General features: G+C 49.6%; 7 protein-coding genes across 7 annotated transcripts; 4 read left to right on the top strand and 3 right to left on the bottom strand.

The window, feature by feature from the left end:
* Positions 1-907: 907 nt before the first annotated feature.
* On the top strand, positions 908-9,778 carry EPUS_08610 (uncharacterized protein; the record flags this gene model as incomplete). Its single annotated transcript, XM_007803118.1, has 4 exons — positions 908-5,123; positions 5,170-5,292; positions 5,347-5,564; positions 5,615-9,778. 4 exons carry the CDS (start codon positions 908-910, stop codon positions 9,776-9,778), a joined length of 8,721 nt encoding a protein of 2,906 aa, XP_007801309.1.
* Positions 9,779-10,673: 895 nt separating this feature from the next.
* Positions 10,674-11,489, top strand: EPUS_08611 (uncharacterized protein; the record flags this gene model as incomplete). Its single annotated transcript, XM_007803119.1, has 1 exon — positions 10,674-11,489. One exon carries the CDS (start codon positions 10,674-10,676, stop codon positions 11,487-11,489), a length of 816 nt encoding a protein of 271 aa, XP_007801310.1.
* A 604-nt stretch (positions 11,490-12,093) lies between these two features.
* On the bottom strand, positions 12,094-13,871 carry EPUS_08612 (uncharacterized protein; the record flags this gene model as incomplete). The annotated part of the gene is made up of 2 exons (XM_007803120.1): positions 12,094-12,332; positions 12,386-13,871. 2 exons carry the CDS (start codon positions 13,869-13,871, stop codon positions 12,094-12,096), a joined length of 1,725 nt encoding a protein of 574 aa, XP_007801311.1.
* A 980-nt stretch (positions 13,872-14,851) lies between these two features.
* EPUS_08613 (60S ribosomal protein L32) lies at positions 14,852-15,352 on the bottom strand (the record flags this gene model as incomplete). Its single annotated transcript, XM_007803121.1, has 2 exons — positions 14,852-15,082; positions 15,188-15,352. 2 exons carry the CDS (start codon positions 15,350-15,352, stop codon positions 14,852-14,854), a joined length of 396 nt encoding a protein of 131 aa, XP_007801312.1.
* A 1,770-nt stretch (positions 15,353-17,122) lies between these two features.
* Positions 17,123-20,972, top strand: EPUS_08614 (uncharacterized protein; the record flags this gene model as incomplete). The annotated part of the gene is made up of 5 exons (XM_007803122.1): positions 17,123-17,286; positions 17,347-17,584; positions 18,232-18,391; positions 18,593-18,740; positions 18,800-20,972. The coding sequence occupies 5 exons, from the start codon at positions 17,123-17,125 to the stop codon at positions 20,970-20,972; spliced, it is 2,883 nt and encodes a 960-aa protein (XP_007801313.1).
* A 1,549-nt stretch (positions 20,973-22,521) lies between these two features.
* EPUS_08615 (uncharacterized protein) lies at positions 22,522-23,526 on the top strand (the record flags this gene model as incomplete). Its single annotated transcript, XM_007803123.1, has 2 exons — positions 22,522-22,595; positions 22,662-23,526. 2 exons carry the CDS (start codon positions 22,522-22,524, stop codon positions 23,524-23,526), a joined length of 939 nt encoding a protein of 312 aa, XP_007801314.1.
* Positions 23,527-23,863: 337 nt separating this feature from the next.
* Positions 23,864-25,855, bottom strand: EPUS_08616 (uncharacterized protein; the record flags this gene model as incomplete). The annotated part of the gene is made up of 1 exon (XM_007803124.1): positions 23,864-25,855. The coding sequence occupies one exon, from the start codon at positions 25,853-25,855 to the stop codon at positions 23,864-23,866; it is 1,992 nt and encodes a 663-aa protein (XP_007801315.1).
* Positions 25,856-26,547: the final 692 nt, after the last annotated feature.

Raw genomic sequence — 26,547 nt, forward strand, 5'->3', positions numbered from 1 at the left:
CCTCGATGTTGGCGAAATTATGCTAAGTGCGTTGGGTTTGACTAGAGCAGCCGCTTTTGATACATTTCAAATAGATTCAAGAACGCGCTGTACGGGCTGGCGAGAACGATATATGCCCTGTCAACAATCATTCTCAATAAACCCCGCCTTGTTGTTGATGCTGTTAGCTGATTAAGATGGGAACATCCTTCTGCATCTATGTTGTAAGAGCCAATGATAGGGTGTCTCGGTGGATCGAGGAAAGTATCGATAGTTATACTAATGATATCTGTAAACCATTTCTCCTCCCATTCAAGAGCAGTAGCGATAAGTCGTGGAGCCTCAATCGTCTGTACATACTAGTACGGGCTATGTTTTAGTAGGTGAAAGCTAACCAACGAAGGTGAAGCCTCTAATTTGCGATGTTTGGTCCCAGAGATCAGCGTCACCCAATCTCCACCCAATTTTTTTCTTTAATGTTACTTAGACAATCTCCCGCCCAGACGCCCGTACGAACCTGAGACTTGGCGTTTTAGCTTAGTACTAGTTTACAATAGCCGCGATGACATCTTTGGGCGGCTCCCTTCATTGCTGTGATCCCCGTTGCGATCCCACCTCTTCACAGCTGATCCGAAGCGCATAATATACTGTTGCATAACTATCCCACCATATCCAGAGCCGAATACATCCACAGTCCTTCTCCCCCTAGCACTGTGAAGCAAAAGTTCAACAGTCTTGCTTTCCGTATTAATTGCGAAATTCACTCACGCGATGGCCAAGGGCAGATTGGCGGAGCCAAAGGACTTCATGGACTGGAAGATACGGATATCGCACGCCAAGTAATTCATGAGATGAGAAGTTTCTGCTTTGCGTCAGCGCATTGGTCAAGTCCGAATGGTGCAGAGCGTTGCATCCAAGGTCTTTCCCTATGGCTCGCCTAGGTATCACCACCATCTCGGGCCTGCTGCTCCTCCTCCTGTATATCTCGTCCTTTGTCCTCTTTGCGATTATTAGAATCACCACGGGATTTTCAATTCAGAGATTAGGATATTTGAGCTTGCGCCGGATAGCATATACACCAAAAGCAGGGATACGAATCGAGGTTCGCGGATTGGGCCTGTCGCTTCATCGTCCAACCTTCGTTCAACCGACATGGATCAGCTTACGGCTAGACAGCCCCAGAGTTATATTAGACCTCTCGGTATTGAATGGCAGCCCGAAGAGAACAAATGGCCGGATTCAGATGGTGGATAAACAATCTCAGCACTCTGCGAAGTCGTTTTCTGCGCCAAATGGATCAACGAACGGCCCACGGCGACATCGCAGCCAGCTTTGGAGACATCTAACCGATACCAAAGAAGGTATCAAGCGGTTGCACCGTAAAGTACACTGGCTTAGATTATTGGATGTCGTCGCTGTTGATGCAGCTATCGAAGTGGTGGATGTCGGTTCCATCCGGATCGGCCACTTTACAATGGCCGTTGATACGAGACGCAAGACAGTTGATCGAGGTCGCCTATTTCGGCACAAGAAAGACCCCTCAGGAGATCAGCGACCTGCGGAATGGATCATCACCACCAAAAGTGTTCTTCTTATGGTTGCTGGATCTGAACCTGGCGAAGTGCTAGACTCTATGAGCCTTAATATCCACGGCATTCTGTACAGAAAACGGGAAGGTCTTCGAGATACGTCTATTGCCATCAAGTTGGGCCGCTTACACATTCCTTTCGACGATCTCCTTACGATCTCATCCTATGCCAGAGCTATAACCATCTCTGCTAGAGAAGCTGCTGTCAGAAGTCCTCTCGAAGAAATCTCGTTCACTGACGTTGTCGAAGAATTAGACAGGCCTGGAAGTCGCGAGGAATCCATTGTTCAAACTGTAGCAGATTCTAAGGAATTCATCAGCTCCATTTTGAGAGGCGTACAGGAGATTCAGATGGCTCTCAGCTTCATTCGAGTATCGAGGCAAATCACCTCTTTATCGCATCTTACCGCGCCCCTCACTGTAAACATTGTGACACACGAAGTTGGCATCGACCTGCATCGTCTTGATCAAGGAAGCCCAGCCCATCGGATGTACTTTTCGCGGTCAGATGTGGCTCATCAAGCACTGATTGCTGCCATATCTGTATCCGTCAGTCTGGATGATGCTGAGCATTCACCTAGCAAGATTATGTACATTCCTATGGCAACTACCACCGTCAAGACTACGTTACCATCAAAGACAGTAACATTTGCAGAGGAGAGAGACGCAACTGAACGCAATGCCAATATCTTGTTTGCCAACCTGGTCGTCACGTCACCTTCTGTGGACCTTGATCCAAGACATCTTGCTCAAATACTAGCCCTCCTTCGCGCGAAAGGCGAAAATCCAAGTGTCAGACAAGATGGCAACCACCGACTTATCTCGCGCCTCCTACCGAAAGCTAGCATCAAGCTGTCTATTCATGAGCCCGTGGTTAGGTTCGTGCTACCTATCAATAACTCAACCTCTACCAATCCTGACGACTACGATCTCATCATATCTGCTGTGTCTTCGATCTCCCTGGATGTCGAATCAACGCATTCTACAGAAGGGGAGATTCACTACTCACTAAACTCAGTCTTTCGCCTTTCATCGCACCAACTATACTACCAGACCTCGTCAGGGATCAGACATGATCTTGTCGTTGCAGAGGTTCTTGAACTGAAAATGGAATTGGATGCGACAACCGAAGTTCGCATGCTGGTTTCTGGGAGCCTAAAATCATTTTCTATCCATATGATGAGGGAGGAGGTCAGCAACGGAATTTACAATATCGTTAGAAATTTCAGGAACAATTTTAAGCTTGACGAGCAGGCGTTAACATTAGTGGCTGGTCGCCCCAACTTTCTCCGTCGGCTACCTGTCTGGCTGATCGAGCTTCATCTGGAGGGTTCCGATTTTAGTATTGAAGTCGCTGGCATCGACAAAGAAATATCCCATCAGACCCGGGGTCTTGCCATGCGACTCGATTCGTGGACTGCGGAATACGAGTCGCAGCGCGCCCTTAAAGAGCGCCGACCATCTTCGGTGGGGCGTAGGACAAGCGCCAAGTCCCGTCGTGACGAATCTTCTAAGCAAGGACTTGATCCAGCGCATGAAAAGACTTCGCATACGCAATCTGATGGTCGCAGGTTGACTATCCACGTCAAAGGCCTCGAAGCTTTCATCATTGAATCCACACGGCTATGGGAACCCGAGCCTTCCATGCGTTTGCCTAGGTTTGAAGTTACCTTTAGCACTTCACGAGACTTGCAAGGACCAATCCTTCACATCAACTCAGCAGTCAGTGCTATCCACCTCTGTTTTTCTCTCTATCGCTATTACTCTATTGGTGTCGCTATCATGACCTTGAAAGATGCATTTCAGGGCCCTGTCTCTCGAGCTCCCACACAAGAGCTTAAGTCGTATCTGTCCACTGGGAAGGCGCAGGCAGCGGAGCACGCCGTGCGCTCAAATACCATGGCGGGTGCAGAACTTGTTGCAGTTGATATTAAGGTTGCTTTCATGCAGGTTCAAGCTGGAATGGCGGCGGATCCACCAATGCTCCTTCAGATATATGATGTTGTTGCAGGTCGTCATCGGTGGTCTGCGCCTTTCCTAAAGTCTCACTTGCTACGGTTGCATGTTGAGGCTCCACACCTAAGAAGAGTCTGGGCGCGCTTGATATCCATGAATAGCATTCGTGTGAACATGCGCCAAAGCCGGAAGAAAGTAGGAACTTCTTTTGTCACTGAACGGTCCATAGACCTTGCGACAGAGTTTATTCGTTTGGCGGTTCCCCACGGGCTGATCGTCTATAAGGTTTTTGACAACTTCGTGAATACTGTAAAGGCCATGGAGCAGCTGCATCACAGGTTCAGGACAAGAAAAAAGGACTATGTCCTAGAAAAAAGTCCCGAAGGACCGAAGCGTATTCCAAAAATCTCCCTTCGGAGTAAAGTAATCATGTTCGAGATAGAAGATGATGCCTTTGAGTGGAAACTTGGGACTATTTACCGTGTAGGCCTCGCGGAGCAGAAGCAGCGTATGGCTCGGGCAGAGGCCTTCGTTTTGAAGGCCAAAAGACTCGGGGACGATCGACCTCCAGGCGCTGCTTCACGGCATCGAGCACACTCTTATCAGCCTCAAACACATCCTCGGCCCAGCCACGAAGGACCAGACAGAAGTCATAGTGAAGAGCAATTTTCAGGTCAACGCTCCTCCTCACGAGGACCTCACGGCCATGACAGCAAATCGATACGTTACAATTCTGATGGCGTATGCAGTCTAACTGGGTCAGCCAAAGTGCAGGTGAAAGCAGCGTCGGAGAAGCTGCAAGAACATAACGCCCGATCGTGGAAGAGGAAAATTGATAATGTGCTCGCTCTGCAGAATAATACCGTAAAAGATGTCAGACGAATGTTCTCAGGAGCTGACGATCCTCCCCACGATGCAGAAGATGAAGAAACCATACTTGCAATTCCAAAGCGACCTGGATTGATGTCAGCAGTTATTAGCGACCTACACTTAGTTCTGGACAAACCATCGTTCCCCTTGTCTGACTATCCTAAATTTCTTCACGAGGTGGGTAAAGGTATGCCACTTGACATGCAATATTCATTGCTTCTACCAATGAATATCTCCCTAGACATGGGCGAGGCTCAGGTCATGTTGCGTGACTATCCATTGAAACTTCTTCATGTACCTGCAATCAGGCCAGGCCAGCAGCCGAGACTTCCCAGCTGGTCTCTGCGGACTGACTTTGTCATAGCGGAAGAATATCGCAATGCTGAATCGACTCGAAACGTCAAGGTTGATATTGTGCCCTCCGGTCAACATGAAGACGATTGTAGCGAATTGTTGGGCTTTTCGCTAGACGTTCGTCGCACCGTTTCGCCTGTGAAAACGTACTCGAAAGTCATGATTGATGTCAACACGAGTCTGCCCACGACAATATCCTGGGGCACTTCGTATCAACCTGTTATTCAGGATATGATGATGATCATTGAAGGTTTCACGAAGCCAGAGATAGATCCATCGGATCGTGTCGGTTTCTGGGACAAGATTCGGCTTAGCTTTCATTCACGAATGACCGTCAAATGGAAAGGCGGCGGAGATGTGCATTTACGTCTTAAAGGTAAGCTCACTCTGGGGTTCCGTGAGCAGCCAGCTAAGTTAAGCAGGCTCTCGCGATCCGTATGTGACAACTGGCTATGGCGCTGGCTTCGTTATGTGTTGGCGAGACAGCGTACAATGGGCTATACATACAACCGACGACCCCAAGGAATTTATGACTGTGAAGAGCGGTGAGTATGTACTTGCTATACCAGATTATAGCAGTCAAGTTCGTCACTCTGCAGCACGTTCAAAAGATGAAGATGGCATATCTACCAGTAGCACCCAAAAGAATTCAGCCATCTTTAAGAAGGTGATCATGAAACTCTCAGGCAACGTGCAATGGCTTGCTGGGTTAGTTTTTGAACGGAACTCCAGTGGTGACAACCGGTTGTTTGATTTCAAGCCTCATTATGATGTGGTGTTGAAGAATGCTAAGTATCTCGACAAACACACACTTGCGGTAATCCGAAGCTTCTCTACTCTCCTGCTTCATCGCTGACATGCCTATAGGATTACGATGCATTTGGAGGGTTCCGAAGCCACCACATACATCTCTCGATAGCCGTTGCTGCTCCTTATGACAGGGAATGGAGCTTGAGTAATCTGAAGCCGTCCGACAGCTATAACGCCGTTCATCTAAGCCCTAGATTCTTTACGCATTTCTTTGACTGGTGGTCACTCTTTTCTGGGGTCATGTCTCTACCCATTCGACAAGGGCGTCTCTGGCGAGGCCCTGAGAAAACAAGCAAGAAATTCGGTCGTCATCTGGCAACTCTCAAGTACAATTTACTGTTATCGCCACTGTTCGTAGCTCACGTCTACAAGCATAAGGATGCTGAAGACTATGGGGAAGATGTGGTCTCGGCGACTGGTTTGAAGCTACGACTTGACAGTTTTATGCTTGACCTCCATCAACGACGAGAATGGTTTGACACGGTGATCAAAGGTAAATCAAAACAGACTCGCACAAGCGGGATGCGCATCAATGAGGGCCAATTGGACTTTATCAATGCAGATATGCGAGCCGTCTCGGCAAACATTGGTGGCACGAATGCAGACGATCTTTTACGAGCCAGTGACGAAGCTCTGTCCACATACCAACAGCCTGTCCCTACAGGCGATATGTCACGGTTTACGATCACTGATCACGACGTATCATGGATTGACATGGACGACTTCGTCGAGCTTGACTGGGTTCTGCCTTCCGAGTCGAATCCAGAAACCAAAATCCTACCACTAGCTTTTACGCCACGTTTTACATACTTTCGGCAGACTGACCATGGAGGGGCAATACATGGAGATGAGACTCGTACCAGCCCTTTCGGCGACGAGCCTACCCACTACTGCATTATGTCCCATGACAATGATCCACGCCGAGTGCAGATGGAGCTTGTAAAGGAGAGAATCGATTCCATTACCAGACAAATCGAGTCTCACACTCGGTTGATGGGCGAGCAGGAGTTGCTCGTCATCCGCGACGGAGATCAGGACAGTGGCTTGAAGCGTCATTACGATATCCTCGTTCAGCAGAACAAAGAGCTTCACGCCAAACACGAGTTCCTCGTTGCTGGTCTGGCTCGCTTGACTGAGCAGAGATCATCAGCTAACGGTTCCGCAACTCAGTCCGGCCCAGGGCCAGCCAGCGAGACGCATGCCTATGTTCACTACTCTGAAGCTGAGGCCAAAGCACATGATGCTCTTGATTACCTCTTTCCATCGTCACAAGAAGAATTTCCTAGCAATTTCAACAACCGATTCATGGTACACAACATTCAGTTCAAGTGGAACAATTCTCTTCGCAATATCATCCTTCGCTATGGCCACCAAGTCAGCCAAAGAAGAGGATTCGTTTACTATATGTCACGAAGGGCAGTGAAGTTCATTCTTGATATCGTCGACGAGCAGAATAGATCGAAAGCGCATCTGTCGCCATGCACAGAACAGGATGACAAGTCCCCACGACCCCGCATAGAATCGGAGACCGATGACAGAGATCAAGAAGCTCTCGTCAAAGACCGTATCGACCAGCTGCTTCAAGATGCGAAGCGTTTCGTTGATGCTGACGATCCAATGAGAGGTGGTAAGCAGCGCGATGTTCGGCCTTCAACAGCCAGTTCGGAGAATCAGCTAGCAGAGGACTTTGTTCCGCAAAACAGCTATCACGTCCGCCTCATTGCACCTCAGATTCAACTTCAAAGCGAGAAGAATAACAAGGCTAGTGCAATTGTAGCAGCGAAAGGCATGCAGCTCAAGGTGGTCTCTATCATGGACAAAGCGAGGATATCAGATGATGTCAGTGGCCTGGTGCAACGTCAATTTTCACTTGACATGGATGGGGCGCAATTTTTCGTCACCACAAAGAAAAGATTATATAAGTTCTTGCATCTGTACTCAGGAAACAAGTACGGCAATCCTCCAGGCTCGTCTTGGCCTCCGTGGGTATCCCTGGAGGTGATGTTCGATTTCGAGCTTAATCCGTTCGGCTTCGAAAGAGTCATCCAGAGAACTTCAGCAACATTGCGGTACGAGAAATACAACACACTACGCCTCAAATATAACGAGGAAGTTGCAAGGGCCGAAACCAATCCAAAGGGCAAGTCGGCTCGAGCTGAGAGTCGTATTGACCATCTTTCTGTCGACTTCCCTTGCATCAAAGCTACTTGTGATTCTGCTCAATATTATGCTCTGTACATTATCGTTCTTGATCTCTTGCTGTATAGCGAGCCACGAGAGAAAGTGAGAAGTGAGCGACTGGAGAAGATCATGCTGGCGTCGGATTTTAGTGACCTGAGAGGGGCGCCGGAGATTGCCAGCAGTCTCCAGGAAAGGATTCGTCAACTCGAGGACATCAAGAACCATTTCCAGATCAATGCCAGACACCTTGACAGGCAAGGTTGGCAAGATCGAATGAGCCTCGAGAAAGACTTGGCCAGCTGTGAAGACGAGCTGTTCTTCATCATGAAAGCCATCACCACGTCGCAATCTCAGCGCAAGAACGATGATCGGCAGACTACACAGTCCAAAGGTCTTCTACGCTGGTATCTCAGGGCTTCTGAGGTTGTCTGGCATCTGATGAGGGACAAGGACGAAGCGCTCCTAGAGTTCCAGTTGGGCGATGCAGCTTATGAGCGCATTGATAACAGTGATGGATCCAACCACAATGCGATGGAAATTGGCCGGATACATGGGTTGAACCTCCTGCCCAATGCCTTGTACCCGCAAATGATTGGGCCATACCAGGATCTGAACTCCAAGAGCTCGCTACAACGGGACGACCAGAAGATGATCAAGGTGCATTGGTACATGCTCGAAGCTATTGCAGGAATCCCGGTGCTTGAGCAATTCCAAGTTACGCTGTTCCCACTGAAGGTCCAATTGGAGCGAGAGCTCGGAAAGAAATTGTTCGAATACATCTTTCCCGGAGTGCAATCAAGCGCGTTTGAGAACAAAAACTTCTCACCTTTCATGATCAGGAACATGCAACCCCTCGACGACGGGACAGATTCGGAGGCGGATGAAGCGGCGAACGCGCTGCTTTCGGATAGCAGTGCGCAAACGTTGTCCCAGAATAGCTCGATTAATGTATCAGAGACTGCAGCCATCGGCCGTAGGATGCAGCCTACTTTAGCTCTGTCACATGACGAACCTCTACCACATGCAAATCACAAGCCGACAGGTTTGGGTATCAGTAGCGAGCACCACCGCCTCGGCCTCTTCAGACATGCCAACTCATCTTCAACGTCCAAGCTGGTCACGAGTGGCGCATCCCATCGGAAAGGGTCACCAGACAGTGTACGTCTTCCTTCGAAGCGATCCATGGACAACTCTTCCACAAATCTCTCGGCCATGAGTATGGATGAGTCGAGAAGGAAGTTCGGTCTTCCACGCTCATCAAGCAAAGATCGAAGAGATAAAGAGAAGAAGGACAAGCCGTCGGATGAGCTCTCCCAGATGATGTCACGAGCGAGCAACTACATGACATTAGCGCATGTTAAGCTTGACAGTGTTGTCATCTGTCTTAGCTACAAAGGCAAAGGGGATCGCAATCTCGAAGATCTTCATGACTTTGTCTTCCGCATGCCCGCGCTAGAGTATCGGAACAAGACTTGGTCTAACCTGGATCTGGCACTGAGACTAAAGAAGGACTTCATCAGGGCTCTTATCTCCCACACTGGGGCTATCATCGGCAACAAGTTTCACCACCGCCCCAACAAACAACAACAATTGCGCCTCCGCAAGGCGGCTAGCTCTTCGCAGATGCTGTCCAATAATGCCAGCCCAACAAACACGCCGAGTACTAGCGAAGCGGATAGCCTCATCAGCTCTGCACCCCGCATGGAGAGATCAATCTCGCCTAGACGGTCTTTTGCTTCTACCAATCGACGAACTTCGCCTCTGATGAGGGTAGACTCGTCCCCTTCCAGCATCCACAGCTCGCGACCATCCAGTCTAATTATGACCCCCATCAATCCTCCTACCGAGCCCACTCGAGCTCAGACTTTCCACGGCGGTCCAAGCCTGATAACGAATGCGCTGAGCAAGCACTTCTCGCGTGACCATAACCATCGAGGTCGGCAGCCTGTAGAAGATAGTGCGGAAGACTCAGATCAGGAGAATACCAAGAAAAAGGCGGTGTTGCTTCTGGGGAAGAAGATCCTGGAGTCGTTGAGCTGATTTTCTATCTTCTTGAACAACTTTACTTTGTTGCCTGTATTTCTTACTGCATTTGGTTGGCGTACACATGGCTCTAATGGACGAACCAGCACGGATGAGGTATTAGCATTTGCAGGCGCTGGACAGGGGCTGTTCAACCTCTCTAATGTAGCTCGACCACAGAGAGGACAAAGTTTGGATAGATGAGGTACTCTGCGGCACGAGAGCTACGGGAGTGCAATACCCTATAGTGGATGGGTAGGTGGAGCTAATGTTTTCAAGAGGGAACGAGAGTGAAGATGTGTTCTGTCACATAGTCTTTGGCAGCAGAATGATCAGAATCTATGGTTCTCCATATCATGTTTCATGTCATCCATTGTCCTTTTGCTGATGCCATGCTTCTACCATCCCTGGCTCTGCTTTGATGACGATGAAGCGTCTAAAAAGGCCGTGCTATTCTGGCGTCCTAATCATATTCAGAATCATGTAATGTACTGTGTATGTTCCTGTATATTCTCTCACTGACTGTACTATACTTAGTAGTACCCTGTAAGAATTTTCTGAATGCCAAGCCACTGATCCGCTTCCAGCGCTAATCATGCAGCTAAACTGTCAAGACCTGCATAGTGGCGTAATCTTGCTAACTGATCTAGGGCCCTCCGGCCCGATCTTGCATTAAAGTTGTTTCTCCTTGTTGCTTGTTGCATGCTGCATGCTGCATGCCATCTCGTACGTACGTCGTAGTACATCTGCTCTGCTCGCTGTGTTCTTACAAGAAAGCTCCTGTTCTATTCTGCTCCATTTCATTCCATCATTCTGTCTCCGAGACAGGGAGCCTGTGTGGAACATTGTCTCAGCGAAAGCCCATTCACCAGCACTTTCACAAAGCAGCTGATCATCCTACAACCTCCTCCGCATGTCCCTCGTGCAATCCCTTCCTTCACAAAACCTCCCACACACTGTCTGCGCACAATGCGGCTCCGGTATCTCTCACATAGGAAGCGCCGAAGAAGCGCAGCGTCGTATCCTTGAGCTCGAAGCGCAGATCCGGTCATTGAACACTAAGGCTGCCGCTGCTGGTAAGAGCATCCCGCCCCATCCCTTGTTCCCCGGGTTGTGCTTGCTGACCCTTCCAAAGCCGACAAGCTGGCCGATTACGAAGACGAGCTCAATCTCCTGCGCTCGAATGCTCAAAATCAACGACCGAGCACAAGTTCCTCATCTGGCATCGTTTCTCCACCCCTCGAAAACGGCCATCGCATCCCTTCTCAAACCCAATCCTCCCCACCGACGCAAGGACCCTCGCGTCTGTCCTCCCTGTCCTCGCTCCTCCCCGGCCGCCGCACCCCCAGTCCAATCCCACCTGGCTCCCACTATCACCAACAACACATCCACCCACTCCCTCCCCACCGTCCTCCCAAACAACACAACCCAACCACCCGGTTCCCCCGATCCCGCCTCCGAAACACTAACCACCATGCTCCAAGCCGAGAAGAAAGCGCGCCTCGCAGCCGAATCATCCCTGTCCCAAGCACACAACGAGCTCGAGGAGCTGACGGCGCAGCTCTTCAGCCAGGCCAACGAGATGGTCGCGACGGAGAGGAAAGCAAGGGCGAAATTGGAGGAGAGGATCGAGCTGTTGGAGAAGAGGGACGGGGATAAGAGGGTGAGATTAGACAGGCTAGAGAAGGCAATGGGGAGGATTGAGAGGGTGCGAGGGTTGGTTACCTAGCATGGTCTTAAACTTTGCTCATGGGGAAGTTTTAGCGACATTGCGAATTGGTTATGTATCCATTTTCACCCTGGCATTTTGCTGGCTTAGTTGGGTAAATGATGGTGCACATTTCTACTAACTTAGGAAATATTCTTGATGGCTGCTATAATCGACACACAGCTTCTTTTTCTAGCACGGTGTTGGGGTGTTGGGCGCAGTCTCCCATATAGGAAAGCGATAGCTATCCAGGTACGCCCAGGCGATTCAGGCTCAGACAGATAGACGGACAGGAAAGTCTCACCAGATATCATCCATCATAGTAATCCTTGACGAAGAGGAAGAAATAATTTATCTCTCTAGTTCTCCACTTTGCTCTGCTTCACTGTCTTGTGCTTTTCGAGTCCTGGCTGCTTCCTCGACTCAGCTTTGGTTTTTCCGAGTACCACGTCCAGAGGGGCTTTTGACTGATGTTGTTTCTAGGTATTGGCCATCTCGCATTCACCGGCTCGACAGGTAGGTAGGTTAGATGTATGCAGCTCTCTAGCCAGCATATTCTATAGATCCGCCAGGGTAGATAAGTAAGAACCCCTCTATCCATCCCATCCCGCACCGAAACCAAGTTTCACGGAGTCCTCTTATTCCTCCTCTCCCCCTCGCGATTCAACCTATCCTGATCCATCTCCACCGGCGGCGTCTCACTGCCATCATACACCCAACCCCTCGCCAGTATCTCTCTGGTCTCCCTCTCCGCATCCTCCCTTCCCTCCTTCTCCTCATCCCCAACCTCCCCCGCCTCCGAGAAAAAGGAGGAGGAGGAGGCAAAGCCCAGCGGGGCACCTGGCTCCGAAACTCCCACTCGCCCTGCGCATCGCTGTACGCCAGCGCGTGCAGGTAGATGCCCAGCTCCTGCGGACCGGGGTCGGAGTACAGGTCCGTGTCGCAGACGGGGCATTTCTCGCCCGTCATGCGCTCGCCTTTGCGGCGCTTGTAGTCGGACACCATGGCCGAGTGTTGGGATACGAAGGAGGCGTATTCGGCTGGGGTGGAGAAGGGGAGGGCGCCTTTTTGGCCGTTTTCGCTTGTTCCTTCGCTGGCTTCGCTGGGGTTTTGCTCGGTGGTTGTGCTTGTGCTGTTAGTTGATGGTGCGCAGATCTGCATCGTCTGCTCCACCTCAACTCGCTCGACCGCATCGCCAGAATCCGCGGTATTGTCATAGTCAATCGCGTCGGCGACTTCGGTCTTTCCCATCTTGGCTAGCCGGCGGATGATCTCTTCGTCTTGGGCGGCGGACGAGTCGTGGATGGCGAGTTTGGAGCCGAAAACTCGGCGGTTGGCGTAGATGGGATCATTGGTGATGGGGTGGCCTAGGTACTGGAGGTGCACGCGGATTTGGTGGGTTCGACCCGTTAAGGGGAGGCAGTGGACTATGCTGTAGCCGGAGGAAGATTCAATTGGGGGGAGAGGTGCGGCCGGTGTTGCTGCTGCTGGCTGGTGTTTGGATGAAGATGTGGGTGGGGCTGGAGAGGGATCAGATGGGATGGGGGTTGATGAATTGGTGCTGTTGTCGTTACTGACGGTCTGCTTGGGTGAGTAGTATGCGATCCGCCTGAAGAGCGTTTTGGCAGTCTTTCCACTTGCTCTTGCTCTATTCAAGCCTAATATTGGACTGATCTGAAGGATGTTCTCTTCACATTTCACCACTCCTCCCAGGTTGCCCTTGACCTCTCCTTCTCCATCCGGGAATCTCCCCTTCACCCTCGCAACGTATTCTTTCCGCATTGTTCTGCCCCTAAGCTTCTCGCTGATCATCTCCGCCTCCTTCTTGTCCTTGCTCACAAACATGACTCCGCTTGTCAATCGATCCAGCCGATTGCATGGTAGCGGATTGAAGGCATAATGCCTTTCCGCTCTCATGATCTCCACAACAGAATTGTAGTTGTACCTCCCTGCTGGATGTACTGGCACGCCAGCAGGCTTATCTATCACAATCATTGAGTCTGTTTCGGAGATTACTCGAATCGGTTGTGCTGTGACTGGAGGCTCGTGCCGGTGTAGGGTATGGGAGACGACATCTCCGTTCTTAACGATCGTGTGTGTATCTTCACAGGGCTTGCCATTGATCGCAATTTGTCCTGTCTCAATGGCATGCTTGTAGTATTCTCTGGTGCGATCACGGAATTCTGTTGCGAAAATGTCAAGGATTTCTCGACCGCGCCATCGCTCTTTGCAAAAGGTGTTATACGTGTAGTGGTACGGCGCAACTCGGCGTAAACCCTCCGATAAGTAGTAAGGACGGGGCCAGGGATCGCATGGTGTAATAACGACGGGTGGTGGAGCAGCTGGCGGAGGATCGGGATCTGAGAGAGGGAAATGGTCAATAGTGGTTGTAGTCAGGGCCATGCTTGGAGATGGGTATGTGCCCTTTCTAGCTAGGTAGGCCAGCACGCGAGCAGAGTGAGCCAGCGAGACTAAGTGGGTGGTCTGATCTGGGCTCCTATGTGAAGTCAGTCTGCGGACATCTATTTTCTGTCCGTCTCTGAACCAAGCGTGAACCTCGGTTGAAACTGCTCATCGTCTACGATCTCTTCTGACCAGTGCTCGAGAACCTGGCAACAAGCCAGATCTTTATGGAAGATGCTAGGGAATGATCTCGCCTCGAAGCGCAAGAGGACGCGAAATGACTATGCCTACCACCTCGAATATCGAACACGCTGGTCAGCACCTATCAGAGTTTACACTTGGCGAGGAGAGATTGATCGGGCTACAGGTCGGACAACGACGTGTACCACCATCTGAACAACAGCATCTACGCCTTTCTTATAGATTCAATTGTCAATGCTTATCTGATTGAGAGGTGCGGCATGAATCTGCAATCATCAGAGCAAATTGGGCTCGTTGTCAGCTCTTACTGTGATTTCTTCGGCTCGGTCGCATACCCATCAGTCCTAGATTTAGGGCTCAGAGCGGTAAAGTTGGGCAAATCCAGCGTTAAGTACGAAGTGGGAATTTTTGAACAGGGCAACGGGGATGTACGGGCTGTGGGTGGTTCAGTCCATGTTTTCGTTAAGCAGAACGGTAGAAGGCCTTCAGAGGATGGTATGGAGTCGGCGATGCGAAAAGGTCTGACGAAACTGCTGGGAAAGGTGTCGGCTAATTTATAACATTGATTCCATGGTGGAACGCTCCACTTTGATAGGGGGCGGCTCTCCAAACTCACGTCAGGCTTTGAAGTTGATACTTTCCGATATCGTGAAGGCGGCACATCATCCGCATTTGAGAACGTAATTTTTGTGATTGAGCTTGTGATTGAGCTTGTGAACCTCGCTAATGCATTCGAATCGATTCGGACCAAGCCTTTCTTCCGTCCGTCTCACACTTCTCTATGACTCTGTTGTAACTCTAGCCCTGCCATTCGTGACCTTCACGCCCAGTGACTTCGCCTTCGCTAGAATCTCTACTCGTTTTCGTGATGATACTGCGTGTGCAATCTCTGCAGCATATGTTCGGTTGTGCATGAGGAGGAGGTCGACATCTTTGGGGTTGTGGACTAGGAAAGCTTTGTGGCCAGAGGGCATCATATGACGAGTCTTCTTGTTCGATCCGAACCCAATCTAGAATAAAAAGCCATCAGCAATTTTGTCCCACGCTCCGGTTATAAACCAATCCTCGTCCAATTTAAGAGCCTCAATATGCTCTGTCTTCGCCTGAACACGTACCGATGGCATAACAGCTTGACCCTTGAATCTCCTCCGAACTCGATTGTCGATTCCTTTCGGTTTACGCCAGTTTGTCGGGACACACATGAACCTATCGCTCTGGTGCCGGGCGAAGCGCTTCGTTCGCTTCTTGACAATCGGAACATGCTTCTTTGCGGAGACCATCTAAGAGACATCAGCATGTGAGGGAGAAGTAGCCGACAAACAAGCAGATTTACCTTGCCGGTCTTGGATGATTTGTATGGGCGCAATCGTTTTGGAGTGGTTGATCATTTATCTCTGGGTAATTTGATGGAATTTCGGCGGGGAGACTGCGCTAAGCCTAGAATAGACTTTTGGGGGGTTGCAAGCCCTAAGGCCGGATAAGTGCTATGGATAGTACTGCAGCCGTGACTGCTTAATCTAAAAGCAATATTGTCCAATTTCAAGCGATTTTCAGTCTATGTAGGAATCTGATGTCTCAATGACATTGGTTGCCCGGTCTGCCCTCCCGGTTTAGCATTGCCCCCAGGAACTCCAGGTCTGCCAAATACTTCCTCAGGAGATTGCCTCGGATCTGCCCTGCCCCCCATAATTGCCTCACCCCATGTTCTTACTTCGGGAGGCACGCCTGTTCTTTCGTTAGGCACGTCTTTGGTCTCGTCTCCAACCTTGACAGTGTCGCTGAAGACGTTAACGACTCCCTTCTCACATGTAACCGAGTGACCGAGTAGCTAGTCCCTTTGAAAGTACTACCGAAGGAGATTGATATCGCCCGGTAACACCATTCTTAGTCTTGGGAGTGGCATCTACATTGTCGGCCGAAGGCAGATGCTTCTGCAGCTGAGTCGACTGCGCTGAGACGGACACAAAAGGCTCATCAGGGCCAAGCAACAATCGTATGCCTGCAATAAAATGCACATCCATCGAGCAGGAAACCTCCTTGATAGGTTAGCACTTTACGCCATCTTCAATCATGATTAGCCTCTCCTTTGTCCAAACGCGTGTATACTTATCCTGTCTCGAAGTACTTTCCTTCTTCAAGCATTTAATAATACTCCGCTTTGAATCCCAATACCCGTCCCATCTGCTTCCAATCTTCAGCAGCTTGGTCGAAGCTGTTCAAGAAGCGGTAATTCTCGGCAACACTCCAGAAAACCTTCTTTGAACCTATCTTATTTCTGTACCATTGCAACAGTTCTATGGCATCTTTCGCGTTCTCTGCGATGGGCTTTTCCGATAGCATGTGCTTGCATGCTGAGAGCGCTTTTGGATATAGGTAGGTTGGTTAAGAATTGGAAGCGCAATGATAACAGCTTGGATGTCAGATCTTGCGAGAAGATCATCAAGGGATCTACTCGGTCCAGAGTCATCTGAGTAGAGGCTGACATCGCTTGTACGCTCGACCAAAGTCTTTGCAGATTTCAAGGATCTGGAGTAGATTGCTTTCAAAGTGAGAATTGATGCAGCTTGGACAGCAGGCTACAGTATTCATGTCATTAGCGAGTCGGTCAAATTGACATAGCGAAACGTACAAGGTGCTCTTCCCCTGCGAAGATGCCTATTTCTCACTGTAAGGATGCAGAAAATGGGCAACAGATGAGTTTCGTACTAATTACAACCAAGAATAGCAACCCCAATAGATATCATGGGTCAGGCTGTTTACTCGGTATGAGGACAGCTTGGACAGAACGAAGCAGGATGTAGGAATTTTCTCCGATTGTCTCCCAAGCTGAATATGTAACCAAGCATGAGCCACGACCTACGGCGCCACTTCCGCCTGTAAGTTAGGTAGGACAGGTTACACAGGACTGTAATGGCCAAGGTGCGGCAACGATTACAATGAAGCTACGTTCCACTTACAAAACCATCATCTAGTATCAAGGCCGTACCTAACTCTCACGTAACACAATTCTACCTTATTATCTTTAGAAGTCACGCAATATCTTACAGACAATGCCGAGTTGGCTTTCGCTCCGAGGGAAAGCCAAAAGGCCGAAGAGTGACACACCAGCGGCCACAATAACCGCAGGCAGCTGCTCAATATCCACTTCACAATCGGGAAAGGTCTTTCCGTCAGGCCTCAAACTACTCCATCAACCGGACGCTGCTGTGGTGGAGTAAGTCATCCTCATTGCTCAAGCCCATTGCTGTAATACCGTCGTTGCTGATTTGAGTAGCATTGTCTTTATCCACGGCCTTACTGGTGATCGGGAGAAGACATGGTCCGGCAAAAGCGCCGTGACTCCATGGCCCAAGATTTTACTGCCAAAAGAGCTCCCTCAAGCTCGAATTCTGACGTTTGGATATGATGCCTACATTGCGGATTGGCGAGCCATGGTCTCGAAGAACAGGATCAGTAACCACTCCAAGAATCTCCTGGCCGCTTTGGCAACTCACCGCGAGAATGATGATACTGTAAAGAATTTACTAACTGAAGTTTTCTATCGGCTTACTGCTGGCTACAGAATAATCGTCCCATTATATTCGTTGCTCATAGCTTAGGAGGTCTTGTTTGTGAAGACGTAAGCTACAACATCATCTCTTCATTAATCAGAGTATTCCCTGAGCTATAATTTGTAGGCTCTCTTAGCATCTAGGAACAGTGCAGACAAATATCAACAGAATATCCTTGAGTACACACGGGGCATCATCTTTCTTGGTACACCACATTCAGGCTCTGCCCTCGCAGAATGGGCCGAAAAATTGGCAAAATTGATTGGCCTTATCAAACAGACAAATCCTCAGATTCTTTCAGTTCTGGAAACTGATTCAGAGGTTCTAGCACGAATTCAGGCTGATTTTCACACCATGATAAGAGCACGGGGCAATAGAGGTTGTCAACCTATACATGTTACTTGTTTCTTCGAAGAACTGCCTTTACCGGGCATTGGTGAGGTAAGAATGACCGTTTTGCGGTGCTATCGCTTCTGTGATGCTACCCATATTCCAGCTCTTGAGCCATTTGTTCAGAATGCGCAGAACTTGTCCGCCCTCATTGCCATCCTTTTTCTGCTCTTGGGCTCCTCTGTACCTACTATGTCGCTGACCTATCTGAACATTAGGTAGTTCCGATGCACTCCGCTATCCTACCCGCCTATGTCTCAATCGGAATCCACAGCAATCACATGGGTATGACCAAATTTGAGACTGAAGATGACCCGGGTTTCATTAGTGTTACAGGGGAGCTTCGGAGATGGGTGAAGGAGCTAATATCAATGCCTGGTAATCTACCCATACCAATATAATAGATTCAAAGACCATGTTTGAGAGCTCTTATAGACAGGCTTGGTGATGGGAGGCAGTCCTAAAGAATACGAGGGAAGACCCTGTACAACGGGTTCGGAAACAGGAATTGGAAATAATGCATTTTAGCTTGTTCTTTCAATTTTCACGGCTTGTGGGACTATGCTAACGCTCATAAAGTAACTACAAGTAGAACATCTCAAGTACCTTTCATGGTTTCGTTCGACAGAGATCTTCAGTTTATCGGCCGCGATGATATCATCGGGAATATTGACCAGAGACTGGAGACTAAACGACGAATTCCACTTGCTGGTATCGGCGGCGTTGGGTAAGCCCTCTGATTTAGTGTGGGAAGCGAAACCCACTGATGCTTCGCATGACACACAGAAAATCTCAAATAGCCATTGAGTACTGCTACAGATTTAGAGCCCAAAATCCTAGTGGCAGTGTATTCTGGGTGCATGCCAACAATGCGTCGAGATTTCAGAATGCATACAAAAATATTGCTAGCAAACTTGGCTTACCTGGCTGGGACGATCCCAAAACCAACTCCCTCAAGCTTGTCTCTGAGTGGCTAAGCGACGAAGACCACGGCCCTTGGTTAATGATATTGGATAATGCTGATGATAGCGAGACGTTTTTCGGCACCAGATCAGATGGTTTGTCGCTTGAAGCCGAACACCCAGCACCCTTGGTCAGCTATCTCCCGAGAAACTCAAAAGGTTCTATCATCATCACGACAAGGGACGCACGTGTTGGCGAGAGGTTATCAGAAAGAGAAAAATCAATTACGGTATTGCCGCTGGTGGTGCAAGAAGCAGAACACTTGTTGCGATCCAAATTGCAACAAGATGCTGAGTGGAGTGAACCGGATGCAGCTGAGCTCCTTAAGTTGTTAGGATGTCTGCCTCTGGCAATTACGCAAGCAGCTGCCTTCATCAGCGAGAACATGATTACGGTGGCAAAGTATACTGACATACTACAAGCCAGCGACTCTGAGCTGACAGATCTCTTGAGTGAAGACCTACAAGATCCCCGAAGAGATCTTGATGCTCCGAGCTCCGTCATACGAACCTTCAAACTGTCTTTTGACCAGATACAGAGGCAAAAACCGCGGGCAGCTCAAATGCTTTCCCTCATGGCGGTTCTGGATCGACAAGGAATTCCAGAGGAATTTCTACACAGAGAAGATGAACGAAGTACTGAATTCATTACTGCCCTCGGAACACTACAAGCTTTCTCTTTGATCACAGCTGAGACGGGGGGGAAGACCTTTACGATGCACCGACTTGTGCATCTATCCATTCAACATTGGCTTGAGCTGCAGAACACAAAAGCAGAATATCAGGACGAGGCTGTGAAAATGCTGTCAGAATTGTTTCCAAGCGGGAAACATGAAAATTGGAAAATATGTGAAGCCCTCTCCCCACACGCTCGAGTTGTGTTGGGGTACAATTACACATCTCAGTCTAGCATGCTGCATCGCGCAACTCTTCTGTACAACGCAGCTTGGTATGATTGGGAACAGGGACGATACAATGTTGCATACAAAGGTGGTTTAGAGTCTTATAACATACGTCAAAGGTTGCTGGGCGAGAATACCTGTAAATCATTAGATAGCTTAGCACTAATGGCTTTGGTGCTATGGGAGCAGGGCAAATATGAGGCGGCAGAGGAGATGAGTCGACAAGCACTGGACGGGTATGAGAAGGTGTTAGGGAAAGAACACCCTGATACGCTAATGAGCATTAATAATCTAGCATTAGTGTTAAATGGTCAGGGCAAATATGAGGCGGCAGAGAAGATGCATCAACGAGCACTAGACGGGTATGAGAAGGTGTTAGGGAAAGAACATCCTGACACGTTAATGAGCGTTCATAATATGGCTTCAGCGTTAAGTGGTCAGGGCAAATATGAGGCGGCAGAGAAGATGTATCAACAAGCACTGGACGGGTATGAGAAGGTGTTAGGGAAGGAACACCCTGATACGCTGATGAGCGTTCTTAATCTGGCATCAGCGTTAAGAGGTCAGGGCAAATATGAGGCGGCAGAGGAGATGAGTCGACAAGCACTGGACGAGTATGAGAAGGTGTTAGGGAAAGAACATCCTGACACGTTAATGAGCGTTAATAATCTGGCATCAGCGTTAAGTGGTCAGGGCAAATATGAGGCGGCAGAGAAGATGTATCAACAAGCACTGGACGGGTATGAGAAGGTGTTAGGGAAGGAACACCCTGATACGCTGATGAGCGTTCATAATATGGCTTCAGTGTTAAGAGATCAGGGCAAATATGAGGCGGCAGAGGAGATGAATCAACGAGCACTGGACGGAAGGGAGAAGGTGCTAGGGAAGGAGCACCCTGGCACATTGAGGAGTGTGTATTCCCTTGCTTATTTGCTCCAAGCCCAAAGGCGGTATGACGAGTCATCCATCCTCTATCAGAGGGCCTGTGCAGGCTTTAAGAAAGTGCTTGGCTTTGACCATCCCACCACTGTCGAATGCTCAGGAAATTATAACTTCATGTTTCAGGAAATGAAGCGACAGAGCCAAGCAAACTGAAGAGAAATGAATTGAATTTTGGTCAATAAAGCTGAGCTTCACTTATCTCATGTAGCTCGATCAGTCCTACCACCTCAACACCGGACCAACACATCGCAGTCGCTGTTTAGTTAAGCTGTAGATCCTTCTCAGCAAGTCAAGAGAGCCCAGCACGCAGTAGACCATTTCCCGGCCGCTTTTTGTGCTGGCTCCGCCCAGAAGAGCTGCATTGTCTGCCTTGAGCTTGTGGCGCTGTTCTAAGGCCAATAGTCCAGGACTTCCACATGCTTCTTTCTCCAAGACCATCTGGTATACTGCATTGGTCCTTTTCCCCAAGTCAATGCTTTCTGAAAGCTGTAAGGTCGCCTCGGCTTTCCCTATTCTTGTTGTAGATGAGCCCCTTTCATGACGAAGTGCCAGGAAGTGCCACGAAATGTATGCTGACGGAAACGTAGCCACCACGGAACCACGAGAGAGGTACGTCAGGCCTGAAGCTATTGGTCAAGGTCTCCGCTTCTAAGGTTAGTTTGAGAGATGACTCATGCCCACGTACTTTCAACGTTATCAACACAGGCCGCCCCTAAGGCAGGCCTCAATTGCATAGCGGATGACTTGTCGTTTTAGTGGGGTGTAGTGATTGGGAAAGACGCCGTAAATACTGCTGTCTCACTCCCGTTCTACGTGTATGGGGCGATTTCATCAGGAAACTCGGATTCGTGGTTTACTGTCCCTAAGTGACCGATCCATGGGATCCCAGAGCACCATTGCGTATGCGGGCCTGCATGACTTGGAATAGAAGGACAGTGGTCTGGGATCGAGACGTCAGGAAAGGCGTGTCTGCAGTAGTGTGCTACGCACTGGTGGCTCAGCAAGGTCAGGCAGGTTCGCGGCGCTGCAGCACGGATGGGACATGGCACAGAAAGATGATTGATTGAGCTCGCAAAGACGGTGCCGTAGGAGTAACGAACCAATGGTTAGGTGCTGACCACGAAGCTTTAGTCTAGATAGGCTGGAAGGAGCGATCTGGAGGCGTAGTCATGGTCGCCTGCAGATAGAGGACAAAGGCGGCGTGACCCGGGGGATCCAAATTCGGCGCGTACATGAGGTCGTTGTACATCAGGACATCAGGACATTACGACGGGAGGTAATAATATATACACCATTAGCAGAAATTGCCTGGTCTAGAAGCAGCATGGCGCTTGGGCAGGGCGCTTGACCGTATCGATCCAACCTCCGCCCTCTAGACTAAGTTAGTTACGGAGTAGTAAGTACTTAGAGAAAGACGCGAGTCATTTGCCTTAACCATTGTTGTCCGCTGACTCGCGCCTCGTCATTCACCCGTTTCATATGACTTTTCTTCGTGGGGTGTCACCGCCCACATTATGTTATGGTAGACATTGCTTCATATACCTGTACGGAGACGCCTCGACTTTCATGCCTTACTTGCCACTCTTTTTAACTTGTAGTTGCGATCTTCGCTGGCCTGTCTCTTACGGATTTGCCTCACAAACCCGACTGTCTCTACCAGCTTGCCTGCCTGGCCTTCTGTCTTGCTTACTGGGAAGATTTGATGTCCGGATCCACCCATAATGCCTCTGACCCGCCCTCCAAATCACTTCCACTGGAGATTCACGCCGCCACCAGGTACAGAAGTTCCATCATTCTGGGTGGCCCTTGATCTAGAGCTTAGATGTGCTGAAACTCGAACAGATCTTACCACACATCCCTCAACCGGCTTATAACCTCACGCCTCCCGCTCTGTCTCCCACCTTGTGCATGGGAGGCATCTACATATCTACATGGCATCAGTACCTTTGCTGAGATCTACCTAACTTTTGAAAGCGAATGGATATCCATAGTCTCTTCTACGGCCTCGACAGATGTCTCACTCAGAGCCCAGAACCTCCTTCGAGCTCCCTATCAACCATCTCTCCTCAGATCCGCCAGACTTAAAAACGACCTCTCCCTCCTTTCCCACCAATATGCCAAGCACGAAAGACTCCTACCCTTGACCAACCTTACCGCGCGAATACGCACACGCATCCAATCCCGCCCACACACCCTCCTAGCCTACACATGGATAATGTACCTCGCTCTCTTCAACGGCGGGCGCTGGATCCGCGCCCAACTCCTCTCCGCCGCCAATTGCACCTCACACGAAAGCTTCTGGCCCGACGGCCACTCCGCAGAAGAATGCCTCACCTTCTGGCATTTCGACGGCGATCAGGATGGCGAGGATATCAAGAATGACTTCAAAACTAGATTTCAAGCTGTGGCTGCTCAGCTGAGTAAGGAGGAGCGGCAGGATGTGGTTGGTGAGGCGGTAGAGATTTTCAAGATGTGTGGCGTGATAGTGGAGGATCTGGATCAAGCGTTCGCTGACCAGGACGGAAAGGAGGAGCGGAGATCGGTTACGCCGTCGTCAACGGCGTTATTCATGACGGAACAGCTCTACGGCATCCTGACTTGGATTTGCGGCCTTGTGTGGGCTGCTGTGAACATCATGGAGAGAGGAGGCGGCCCTGCCGGACACGTGATGGTGAGCAGGGAAGAAGTAGGTGTAGAGAGGCGGTGATAGCATGGTGCTTCTTTGGGCGGCTGCTCTGACGAAGACATTGTCATGAGCAATCCTGCATCTTGTGCTTTTTCAGTCTGCCCCGGATACAGGGGAGTCTATGTTGTACAGGATACCCATTAGATCGGGAAGTCATGGGCTGGCGCTGAGAGATTTTACAACAATCGAGACATTCAGTATCATACTTTTAGTTCGTATCTGCTAGAATCATTATATAAGACCTAGAAAGACATCAGACGAGGTTAAAGTAAGTAACAAAAAAAGAAAATCCAAAAGCTCAGCCACAAAAACCCTCTGCTAGCCCAGATGAACAGGACCAGAAAACCCTCGTCCCATCTCACAGATGCGCCCTCACGCCTCCCTCAAACTTCCCAAGAGTCTTCTCTTCCTCTGCACTCCAATCTTTCATCTCAGCCCTTTTCCGACCACCGACCACAAACCCCGCGAAATACTCCTCCAGCGCCTCCACCGTTCCCCTCCCCTCCACCAATCTAACCACACACCCGACATGCCCATCTGGCCTTACCACCACCACCCCTCCCGCTCCCTTACCATCTCTATTCTCGACCTCCAACCCCACCTTCGCATGCGCCGCCGCCTGCGCATCAGGAACCCTCTTATCCCATATATCATCCGCGTAGACATGGCTGGAATAATCCTGGAATAACTCCGGCAGGTCTGCAATCAAGATGTCCGCTCTCTTCGCCGCTATGGTAAGACAGATACTGAAGAAGCGCGAGTGGGGGTTATGCAGTTCGTGGTGTAGGTCGGCAGATTCGGCGGAAACGGTGGAGAAGCGGGCGTAGAACGATTGGGGGCTCTGCAGGTATAAGGAGAGGTCTTTGAGCGCTTGTTTGCTTGTTTGGGGTTTGCCGGCAAAGACAAAGAAGCGGAAGGAGCCGTTGAACGGGATTTCGTTCTCGAGGTGGACGACGTTGGCGTCGACGACACGGGTTACGGTTGCCGGGGGGAGGATGCGGCCGGGTGTGCATTTGTTGCCTGGAGGGTTGAAAAGGGAGGAGGATGTTGTGGACGGGAGGGACGATGACCAATTGAAGAGATTTGGTTGGTAAGCGACACCGAAACCGGTGGTGAATTCGCAGTTGGCTTTGAAGGTTTCGACGAACTGGTTTTTCTCCTCTTTGCTTGTGGAAGGAGAGGAGACATGGTTGTTGGCATGGCCGACTTCGGAGGCTGAGGGATGGCGTTGGGAGAAGAGCTTTGCGTATTGAGCATCAAAATTGAGAAGCGTCTCGGCTATGAGCTTGCGCTCGCTTTCATACGTCTCCAGAATGGAGCGGTCGGCGAAGCCGGCTTCCACGTGATGGAGCTTCCAGGCGAGGTTGATGGCATCGTGAAAAGCGGTATTCATTCCTTGGCCGGCTTTTGGGGAATGTGTATGGCAGCAATCTCCGCCCATGAAAATACGATGATCGACCGTGTACTTTTCGGAGATTCCCTGCCCAATAGGATAGATGGAGTACCATTCAACCCGATCCCAGCTAATCTCATACGGCTTGAGAATGTTCATTGCTGCTTGCTGCACTTCTTCGACAGTAGCCGTCTTGCGAGGGTTCCAGTCTTTGTCTGTTGACGAAGCTATCTGGATGTACAGGCGTACCATGTTGGCTTCTCGAGGTATGACCATGATCGAGCCGTAGTCAGAATGGATTGTGCATTTCATTTTGATGTCTGGGAAGTTAGTCCGTACCACACCGTCCATCACGCCCCATACATGTGCTACTGGATCCTTATGCTGGAACTGAATGCCGAGCTGTTCGCGGACAAAGCTACGAGCGCCCTCTCCGCTGAAGAGATATTTTGTGTGGACGTGCTCGACTACATTGCTATCCAGGTTCTTGAGGTGCACTGAAACTGGATAAGTATTGTCCCTGCCATCGTTCTCAAATCTGGTGATTGTCCATGGTCTGTCAACTCGAGTACCATTCCTGGCCAGGTCGTCGATAAAGACTCTTTCAACGAGGCCTTGATGTAGTAACGCCGTGAAGGGGTATCTTGCATCCAAGAAACTCGGACAACTGGGCCAAGTACCCGTTCTCACAATTCCATTGTTGCTGGGATCCCAGAAAGCCACTTCATAGACCTTGGCGGGATCGTGTGCCATGATCTTTCTCTTCAGTCCCAGATTCTTGAGGACCTCAAGCGACCTAGGCTGGATACCATCAGCTCTTCCAGTGGCGGTTGGGACTGGTCGATTGTCAATGTGCTTGATTTTGTATCCCCATCTCGACAGACACACGGACAGCAATAAACCCACGGGGCCGGCACCAATAATCACGATGTCAAAATAAGTATTGGGTAGCGCCATGTTTGCAGATCGGGTGGCCGCCCTGGGCTGCTCTCCTTGGAGTAGAAACCGACCAAAGAAAAACAAGAATTAGGATTAGATTGCACAAAAAGTGAATAAGGAAATGGATAAAGTAAAAGAGTGAGAAGTAGTAGAATGGAGAGAGCTCAGATTGGAAACACAAGAATAACTTATAGTTGTCTACATGATCCTGTGAGGAGTAACGGATACCAATAACGGCAGGGGACACAAACTTAACTTGGGACACTGAGAGTACTTGAACAAGGTCGAGGATCTTTTCGGTACCGGAAGAGACAGGGAGGATATACAGAACATATGATCTGATTGATCCAGCATTAATTGAAAAAGAGCAAGCAACTGCGTTCATTTCATCCAGCAGGTTGCCATTGCACCAAGCGAATCATGATTACCAATAAGGAACTGGCCTGGAGAATACGCCCTGCTAAGTAAGCCAGAATCACGATGGAGGGGAGGCCTTGAAAATGGAGGAGATGGAAGAGGAGACGGACCGGAGGACTCGGGACCCTTGAAGGCAAGAAGCTTTCCCCGCACATAACCGGTATTGATCTCGGCAAAATCAGTGGTACATCACAAAAAAGTCCGGATTCTACCCCACTTCTACACCAAAAACCGCACTTTTCAATGCAACGTTTCTTGAAAACTACTGTTCAGAAGAATACAAGCTTGTAGAT

The sequence above is a fragment of the Endocarpon pusillum genome (assembly GCF_000464535.1).
Source record: "Endocarpon pusillum Z07020 unplaced genomic scaffold scaffold2026, whole genome shotgun sequence".
Taxonomy (NCBI): Eukaryota; Fungi; Ascomycota; class Eurotiomycetes; order Verrucariales; family Verrucariaceae; genus Endocarpon; species Endocarpon pusillum.